Source organism: Gasterosteus aculeatus, chromosome 14, assembly GCF_964276395.1.
Source record: "Gasterosteus aculeatus chromosome 14, fGasAcu3.hap1.1, whole genome shotgun sequence".
Lineage (NCBI taxonomy): Eukaryota > Metazoa > Chordata > Actinopteri > Perciformes > Gasterosteidae > Gasterosteus > Gasterosteus aculeatus.
Genome location: NC_135702.1, coordinates 2302651 through 2312549, shown reverse-complemented (window position 1 = coordinate 2312549; position 9899 = coordinate 2302651). Strand labels below are relative to the sequence as shown.

Below are 9899 nucleotides of genomic sequence, written 5' to 3'. Positions count from 1 at the left end.
GTGCAACACAACATTCCACTTGTTTGTTTACATTTAAACACATTGTTATTTATAAAACCAGCAGTCATTTAGAGTCAGACGACAGAGCAGGGGCGGGGCTTACTGTGATTGACAGGTCGCTATCACAGCATGTCCATGTTCTCATCTTACAACTATCACTTCACTTTGTGAAGAATATAGTTTTTCTTTTAGTCTCTATAAGCTTAGTTCCACCCGCTCGGATCACCTGCTTCCTAAAGGAAACCTCATGTATGCGCTGCAGCTCCTGACGCGGTTCTCGTTGTGGCGTTGGACTACTACGACGAGCATATTGATTATAACAACTCTACAAAATGTGGAAACCTGTCCGTGTGGCAGGCGGGAGAAACGCGGCCCACCGAGGAGCCTCAGGCGTCCCGTCCCTCCACCAGCACCCTGGAACCCAAACGGGGCTGTGATGACTTCCAGACCCGCCACGTGACCAGCGGGGCCGACGCGAGCGCCATTCAAATGGCACAAGCAACTTTTCCCGTATGAAAAGATGATGTAATCGTTTAGAAAGTGACTCGCTCACGTTAGCATTACAGTCGCTAGTTGCACGCTAGCTGGATACTTAATGCTAGTGTTCATCATCAGGACTCATCTTTATTAGTGTCTTCTCAGCTTTTCATTTCCTGGCTGAATTATTATCTTGATGTAAATAAATGATTTGCCTCCTTTTGGCCACGACGAAACATGAGAAGTGACCTTTGCTTCGTATTCTTTGAGCAGCTGTGGTCTTAATCTCACATCCTTTGCGGACCGCTGACCCCACCTGGCCTCCGTCGGCTGGTGCAGCCCCACTGAAAGCACACTTTAATGTACCGCGTGCTCCACATACACCACGCGTTTAACTACATACAGAAGAAGGCTTTTATTCAGTGTTAATACAATAAATACACAAAACTACAACATGCGACTGAAGGTCGAAGCAGAGCTCATCTTTGAAACACGCGATTTCAGAGAAAGTCTGCGAGTCGTACAAATATACAAACATCCCTCACTATTTGATTTAGTGTCTTAGTTAGAGATGCTATTGAATCAATGGTCATTCTACTAGAATCATGTTGATCATGAAGCACGTCACAGTTCCCATGGCAACCCAACGTCCTCGCCACATGTAACACGTTGGATATTTTGTCAAAGAGATAACGAGTAAATACTCGGTTTGATTGGTTTGAAGGATTATTCTCCAGTTGTTTTGTACACGATAGACTCAGAGCAAAACGAGGCTTTAAAAAAGAATAATTCAAGAATGATCCCAAACTCTGATTACGACTTAAAGGCCCAAATTGGCTCCATTTACACTCCTCCACATCCGAAACCCGCCAAGGCTCCACTGGCTTTAAACAGGACAAAGAACACATTCAGAGACATCTCAGCAGGGGAAAATGCACTTGACATTTTCTTTTCTCTAATGAGCACAAACTGGAAATGAACTCGACCCAATAAAAGAATCACCTTCAGATTTGATGCTTTTGATTGCTGGAGTTCAGTGACCCTCAATCCACACAAACGCTGAATATGCAAACGGTTATCAGACCACCACGCGACATACCCACCCATTTAGTGTCGCCTTTATATATATATATATATATATATATAGATTTACAGCACATGTATTTAAAAACCAGGGGGGCAGTCGGGGGTCCAATTCTATCCAATCGCATATCACCTTTAACCTGATCATGCACATGAATGAAGAGCACATCCTGAGAAAAGCTGGAGACGAGTGACACTTTCCCCTGCAGAATAAAAGCCGTATAAACATCTGCATGAACGGAGCAGCAGATGTCTTCACTGCATGACAGTCACTCACAAACTTACTTCTCAGGAAATGACGAAGAAGAGAGACTACGCGGGTCGTTATAAATATACTTCCATATCCACCGATTGGGTCGTCAGACAAGAGAGTTAAAGTGCAACTTGGCAAAACTCCACAACAACAATACAGCAAAGCAAACATTAGAGTGATACCTCAACCAAAAAATCCCCAATAATCAGAATTCACAAGCGCATCAAATCAAACGGCGTTTGTTAAAATGTCGTCAGGGCTCAAATTGCGTTGCTTTGAGCTGAATGCTAACGGCAGCGCGCGGACATGCTCACCGCTAAGACACATTCTCATCTTACAGCTGGGAAGGCGTTAAAAAGGGAAAGGATTCATCCTCTGGGGATCATGAACACACGCACAAGTTTTCGGGACCGCGGGCGTCGCTTTCAGGAAGTAAGACGACGCGCTTTCTAAAAACAATCCGACAGCATTCACCTTGATTGAATCTGTTTCACGCTGCTTGTTTTCTTGCTGGCTGGATATTGTCTCAAGGGGGGGTGAGGGGGAGTGGGGGCTCTCCATGTGTTCAAACAGCAGCTGGCTCAAGTGGATGAGGAGGAGGAGGAGGAGGAAGAGGAGATGAGCCAATCAGATCTGCTCCTTGAAGCCTCCCTGCGCGGCCCTGGAGGCGGCGGTAGCGGCGGCCGTCTGGACCGTCTTGTTGGTCATGACGCCCGTGGCGAACTCCTGCTGGGCCTTTGCAAAGCTGGCGCCGGTGGTGCGGTACATCCCGTGGACCTGAGGAGGAGGAGGAGGCGCGTTACGGTTCCATCAAACAAACCAGAGAGCCGTACCTGCTGCTGACGTCGACTCTTTTGTTGACACTGTACTTGCTTCTATCGTTTTTAAAAAGCCGCTGTACAAATCAACGTGTCGTTATTGATACTCTTGGTCGTGCGTCTACCTTTTTGAGCATGATGAGCGACAGGACGGCCTCTGCGGTGAAGAGGGCGGCGATGAGGATCATTATGATGCCCACCGGGACGCTGCGATTCAGAGCAATCAGAGCCGAGATCCACCCGCTGCAGACCAGGAAGTCATTAGAAGGACAAAGAGTGGAGGGGGAGGGGCTTAACATGTGACTTCATCCCGCGGGCGAAAATACTACACGGATCAATCAGGCGTGTATTCTTCCGCGGCTGAAAGTAGTCCCCAACAAATACACAGTTACACGTACACAAACCTCTTTGAAAAAAGTCCAGATGTTTGAGGAAATGACTGACTTGCTTTTCATAATAAAATAAAATAAAATAATAAATAAAATAAAATAGTTGCCACTTTAGGGGAAGACCACCAAATTGTTGGTTTCGGTCTTTTCATTTTGAACAGATGTCATGAAAAACAGCAATAAAAACGATTTTGAAAATACATTTTTCCCGCCTCCTCACCTGGTGCCCCAGCTGGAGATGCCGATGCACTGGATCACGTAGATGCCCACCTGACAGATGTACACGAAGAAGAAAGCAAAGAACCTGAATGAGCTGTCGCTCCTGCAGGAGAAAAGAAACACACGCACACACATAAGCAACACAGCGGCAGGTCCTCCACTTGCCGCCCCGAGGGTGCGAACGCGCCGCGTGGCGTTTACCTGAAGGCGCCGTAGAGCGGTCGGTACCAGCAGACGAAGGAGCAGGGCGTGAAGAGCAGGAACCACAGGATGGACAGGCCGAAGTCCACGCCGCGCTCCGAGGACACGCAGAACCAGGCCAGGCAGCCGAACACGTTGGCCAGCAGCGTCCCCGTGTGGACTGCCGCAGGAGAGACAGGAAGTGGTCACACGTTAGAATCATCGGGAACGTCCACGGTGACACCTCGTCTTTGACGGCAAATTTTTAAAAAAAGGTCTTAAAACTAAACACGCGACAGGTTGAGGAGACGACGTGGTGATGCCCCCCCAAGTAGGGTTGGGAGGGGCCGGGTGACCTTATTTGTGCGTGCGCAGCCAAAGGGGATTTTACGCCTGTGTGTGGAATATGACACGAGCCCGCTGACATACCACAGGGGGGGGGGGGGGGGGGGGCTGCAGACCCCTTTCTACGTTTACTTGAGATTCTTTGCTTTTTATCCGTGAGGGAAAACTAGAAGAGAGAGTGTGTTCTGCTCTAATGCTGCAGCCTTTAAGCAATCATCCGACCCCCCTCCAGCAGGGTCACATGACTGCAGCACGCCCCCGTCATGTGACCGCCGAGCGCCACTCGCTCCCTGTCGTTATCGCTCTTAGGTGGCCGGGGGGGAGGAAGAGCATCGCTCCCATTCAGAGGGTTAATAATATGGAGAAAATAAATAATTAACTACTGAATAATCAACGTTTTCTCGCATTGAACCCAGTTAAAGGCCACATGTTTTCATCTGTAACTTCCTCTACGAGTTATAAAGGCCGACATCGCCGGGTGGATAAAGTAGTCGAGGAACTCGTTCAAAAACAAAGTTTGGAAACAACAGAATTTCTCTCATTCTGGTTAAAAGTTAAAGATTTGACGTCATAATCCTTCATGCAGTGTTTCCGGTTTTACGTTGACACAGAAACAAAGGCTCATGGGTATAAAACGGCCCTCTGGTGCTTCATAAGTGGATCACTGCAAGTGTTCCAGGAGGATGAACGCTGATTAATAATAATAATAATGGAATTACAAACAGTTTGAACTGTTAGAACATCGCACACATCGATCCAACAGAGCTGAAGAGCAGGAGGCCACTCACGCATCCACAGGTAGTACATGATCTTCACCGTCTTCTGGAACTCTACAGGAATGTCCACCGCGATGTCGTGATAGAAACAGGGGCCCACGGGGAACTTCTCCGGGAGGGGGGGCCAGTTGTTGTTCCTGCCTGAGAGCAGACGAGTTAACATGGAGAGTAAACGCATGTCAGCAGAAACCTTTAAATGCCATAAAGTCTTCAACCTGCACAGAAGGGGACTTGTTTTAAACATGAGGAAGTTCTACGCTGTGAGGAGACGCTTCAAAGGAGCTGCTCTGGGTTTGGGGAAATATGCTCATTTTTGTTTCTTCACAACGGTTAAATGAGGACATCGACTCTCGTGTCTCAACGTGACGATAGAGTCAAATCACGAGGAAGTAATTTCCTAAAGTGAAGATAATTCACTAGACCTTCTCGTCTACATCATTTAGTCACTCAGAGCCCGTCCATCGTTCCTCTCGTCTGACCTCCTGAAGCGCTCAGCGACTGCATTTCCCTCTCCCGGCGGTCCAGCTCGGCAGCTTTCCTCTCCAGCTCCTCCTGCCTCCTCAGCAGCTCAGCAGCTGCTCCCGACTGCTCCTACACAAAAACACACGCATGTATATAAGGACACGCCCACTACGGGACCGTGGAGCAAGTCACCCTTTGCTTTGTGGAATGCGGTTTGAAGCCTCGAGTCGCCATCTTGGTTTTTGAAACCACTGAAAAGAAGTGACCATGTTAGGTAGACGCCTGTCACTCAGCGCGTAGTCCCGCCCCAAAGCATACCGGGCTTCACGCTCTGGTTGACTCTATTAAAGAGCTCATTTATTATTCCATGAATCCAAATATCCTGGGGGGGGGGCAGCAGGGTGAGAGACTGTGTGAAGTGAGTGAGGGTCAGTTGAGGGTCAGGTGAGGGTCAGGTGAGGTCCAGGTGAGGGCCAGGTGAGGGCCAGGTGAGGGCCAGGTGAGGGCCAGGTGAGGGCCAGGTGAGGGCCAGTCGTACCTGCGACTGCGTGTAGGCCGGCGGCTCGTCTGTGGGCTTCATGATGGCGGGTTGCGTGCTGACGGCGGCCTTGGGCGCCATCCCAGGGGGCACCTACGGGGGGAACGTACACGCTGCTGTTACCGTGCTGAGTGACACCTTAAGGGGGGCTTTAGAACAGCAGCAATGCTAACGGGGGAAACAGAGCTGACACTGGCAACAGGAAGGAAGAATCTACATCCAATTAATATCAATGTAAAAAGCTCATTTTAAAAGGGGGATAAAACCAAGAAAGATGGAAAAATGGAAACAGAATCGGGTTACTGTTGATGAGATCTATGGGATGTACAAACTGGTGGCGGTTGGAGCGCTGAGGACTCACTGGTTTGGCATCTGTGAAGGGATTGTAGTCCTCCAAGCCGCGAGGAGCCGCCTGTCGTACTTGCGTCACCGATGGATCCTGAGAAAAGAACAAAAGAGTCGATCACCCCGACGTCACGAGGACGAGAGCTCCTCAAATACCAAGAACAGCAGTGGAAACGTCTCATGTGAGCGTAAGAAGCCTCCATTATTCTGTCAGCAGACGGCCAACAACCCTCTTTATTCAAAACGCAGCAGGCCTGTAATTCCACCCTGGCAAAGACGGGATGATTCCAATAATTTTCACGGGATGACGTCTATAAATAACCGAGTGAGTGAGTTTAAGGAGGTGGGGGATGCGGGGGGGGGGGGGGGGGGACGACAGAAATATAAAAGAGAGTCTTTGTGTTTTTCCAGCGCGCTTAGCACAAAGACGGCAAAATCACTCTCAGATGCTTCTGGGCTCATTCTTAATTTCGCAGGACGAACAACTATGATCTCAAAGTCCCGTGAGAGACGGTTTCACTTCTCAATAGTTAAACACACACACACACACACACACACACACACACACACACACACACACACACACACACACACGGTGGAATAAAGGTCGTCACTAAGACATTCAGAAAACCCCGGCATTGTTCAGCCTCTTCCGCGGTGACTCACGGCGCTGCGATGTTTACTCACGGCGTGTTCTCCACTTTTACATTACGTAGCTTAGCATTGAAACTAACATTCCTGCCGGCGTCAGATGAGCGACAATACGACACGTCGGTTTGTTTATCCAAAGCTTACCATCACGGACAAGTTTCATTCAAAGCGCCGCTCGAGAGTCGCATCCAATCGGCAGTGCAGTCGGTATCGTGCTCAGCGCTTCGCGTCGTCTGACTCTTGTGTTTCTGATCTGAGAGCATCTCTTCTGCTCCACACACACACACACACACACACACACACACACACACACACACACACACACACACACACACACACACACACACACACACACACACACACACACACACACACACACACACACACACACAGCAACTTGTCACCAGACCAGGGTGATGAATATTTCAGCGTATCTCAATGTTTAATGTCGCCCTATTGCACAGCCAAACAAGCGCATTCAAGTTTTCCTCTTGAAATCTGCGGTTAAACCCAAAAGCGTCCTCCTGTTGTACGTCTGCCTCGTCGCTTTGCCTCGTGCACGGTGTCGGATGGCGTTGCGGGGGTCGCGTGGACGTCCGTGGCTTCATGACGTCCACGGGTTCCATCGACCCCGGAACGCCGAGCCAGACAAGAGCTCCGACCTGCAGCCACACGCAACATGCTCTCCCCAAAGTTCAACCCACTCATTAAGAGGGCAGAACAACGCCGTTAGGCCGACGCGTCCAGCAGCGTGCGAGACGAGCTGTGGACAGACAAGAGACGCACACACCACCCAGTGCATCATCTCCAGCCGAGATTACCGTCTCATCACAATGATGCGTGAATGTGAGTGATTAAATTTAGCGGCAAAGACGCCGCCGGCGGTCCTAGCGCCACATGCCGCCACGACGGCACCATATGACTTCATGAAGTATTGACGATAGCTCAGAGAAGGGAACAGAGCTCCGTTTCTCCTCGGGGGGAAACTAAAAGAAGCGTCAGCCAACAAACGGCAGGAAGATGGTTCACGAGTCACGTCAGTATGTTAATGAGACACCATGAATAATTCACTGCCTGCATCTGGACGGCGGCATCTTCCAGCGTCACACGCGCGGCGAGCAAGATGGTGGACACCTTTTAGGTTTCTGTGAGACATTGATGCTTCTGAAAGGGGAGAGATGCAGAAGGTCTTCAAGACAATTCACCCTAACTCAATCAAAAGGAGAGGAATTGGTTGAACGATGCTATATATTTATTTTTATGTTAAGAATGCCAGTTGTGTCTGGTGTGTCTTTTTTATTTTCCGAAAATGACCCGCGATAAGTGAAATCCGCGAAATAGAAAACTTTTTTTTTTTTTACAATTAGCAACTATTACATGTATACAAATACAGTGACTCGCGTGTAGGCCGTTTCACTGCTCTTCAGACTGGGCCGCTGCATCCTGACTGCGCTCTGCAGTGTTCTCTTCTTCTGAAGCCCGCGGTGCAGGTGTGTTTGTTCGGGAGAAGAACATAGTGATAGGCAGCTGTTGTCGCTCTTTTTTCTTCTTTGCAAAAAGATCCTTGTACACCGACATGCCACCATCGATTACGTTGGAGAACTGTAATGAACGGCTCGGGAGTGAGAATATCAGAATGCAGAGCACAATGCACCAAAAAAAAAAAAAATGCATTATGAAAATCCGCGAAATAGCGAATCCGCGATAAGTGAACCGCGAAGTGGCGAGGGATCACTGTACATCTTTATGAAATAATGAAGTCTGGCACAGTCTTTATAAATAAGTTCTGTAAGGATATCATTGAAGAACTGAAAAACAATTATTGTTTCTGTTGTGAGTCCCCAACTCATATAAGTAGTAGATCATTGTTGCATTTGAGAACATGGAATACTCAAATGTTGTGAAGGTTAATCACACAAATAGTAAATTATCAAACCGAATAATACCAACTCTAATGACACCGCCCGGGAGCTGCTGTCACTGTGGCCACGGCTAATACACCAGATGTGATGGAGGAAACGGGGAGGAAGCCCCATCACAGGGAGCCAGATGTGCGGCGCTTTGACCACATGATCCAAAGCACGCTTCGCATTTCCTTTGCCATGACAGGACACCACGAGCACTCCGTTGGTCCGTGCTAAACTAAAGCAGCATAAAGAGGTGTGGAACGTGCATCTTCTGCTCTCATTTATTTATCCATTTCGTAGAGATTAAACAAAATGGGTGTTTTAATCGCAGATGTTAAACGTATCCACTGAATGTCCATTGTGGAAACCTGATCCAATGATCACATGTATGTAATGTCCAATCAATAGAGAAGAGGAACATTTAAACTGCGGTTTAGTGGATCTAAAACACATACAGTGGCTCCGGCTGTGACGTCAGGCGGAACGTCGAAAGTTAAAAGGTCCAAGTAGCAGAAGCTTTTCTAATAGCGCCGTACACCTTGCGGTCTCGCGAGGACGGCTAGCACAAGCTAAGCCAACGCACCTCTCCAGGTACCCTTTCGTGATGTCACACCAGAGCGAGCCGAAACTGACCGACAGACTGTACCGGAAGCCTCCCAACGAGTCAACTGACGGGGCCTCTCCTGGTTACTCCTGGTTGCTCCTGGTTGCTCGCGCTACAGCCGAGGGGCGTTCGGTTTTTATCACCAGCTGAGCCGGACGAAGGGCGACGGTGTCGACGTGAAATAGCGGTGACGCTAACGCTAGCGCGGCTAACGCAGCTAGCTGACGTTACCTGGAACGGGTGGTCGATCTCCGGGTCCGCGAACGGATTGCTGTCGAAATCTGACATTCTCTCCAACGCGTAGGGGCGGACGTTCCCAAGACAACAAAACAAAATGAATTACAAACAAAGTTGGAGCTAGATACTCCTGCCACCCGCCTCCTCCCAAAGAGACGCAGCCCGACTCGCCGTGAGATCGATGACACACAACCGGCCGGAGGAGTCGAGCGCTGTCGGTGACCAGACAGGCGGTCGGGATTGGTCGCGAGCGGCAGATCACGTGTGGGGCGAACGCGACGTCAGGCGGAAGTACAGACACGTCCCCTTACAAGTCCAGACGTAAATACACCTACGGTGCGAGACATACTAATCACATTATTGCATTTTAATTGTTTTTTTTTCATTCATTTTGATGATTTATTAATTTTAGATTAAAAGCTAAATATACTACATTAAGCTGCAATTGTCATGCGCCATACTGAGCCGTTTTTGGTACTTACAGTATATTTTTTGTAAAGAACAAATTTTACTTTTAAAACTTTTAATGTCTTACAACCCGGCAGGAAAATTTGTTTTTTCTTTGGTTGTTTTACGTAGAAAACGTTAGACACGTACGCAAATTCGCTTTCTGTC

General features: G+C 48.6%; 1 protein-coding gene across 3 annotated transcripts; it reads right to left on the bottom strand.

Moving 5' to 3' along the window:
• Positions 1 to 877: 877 nt before the first annotated feature.
• On the bottom strand, positions 878 to 9671 carry LOC120831502 (secretory carrier-associated membrane protein 1). 3 transcript variants are annotated; one of them, XM_040196964.2, is made up of 9 exons: positions 9279 to 9671; positions 5902 to 5979; positions 5541 to 5633; positions 5020 to 5131; positions 4553 to 4681; positions 3441 to 3600; positions 3241 to 3342; positions 2757 to 2874; positions 878 to 2590 (listed from the first exon to the last, which is right to left on the bottom strand). In XM_040196964.2, the coding sequence occupies exons 1-9, from the start codon at positions 9333 to 9335 to the stop codon at positions 2441 to 2443; spliced, it is 999 nt and encodes a 332-aa protein (XP_040052898.1). In that variant the 5' UTR covers positions 9336 to 9671; the 3' UTR covers positions 878 to 2440. The 3 variants fall into 3 exon arrangements, with proteins under 3 accessions (XP_040052898.1, XP_077944945.1, XP_040052899.1); XM_078088819.1 differs by lacking the exon at positions 9279 to 9671 and adding an exon at positions 9077 to 9153; XM_040196965.2 differs by lacking the exon at positions 9279 to 9671 and adding an exon at positions 6681 to 7127.
• Positions 9672 to 9899: the final 228 nt, after the last annotated feature.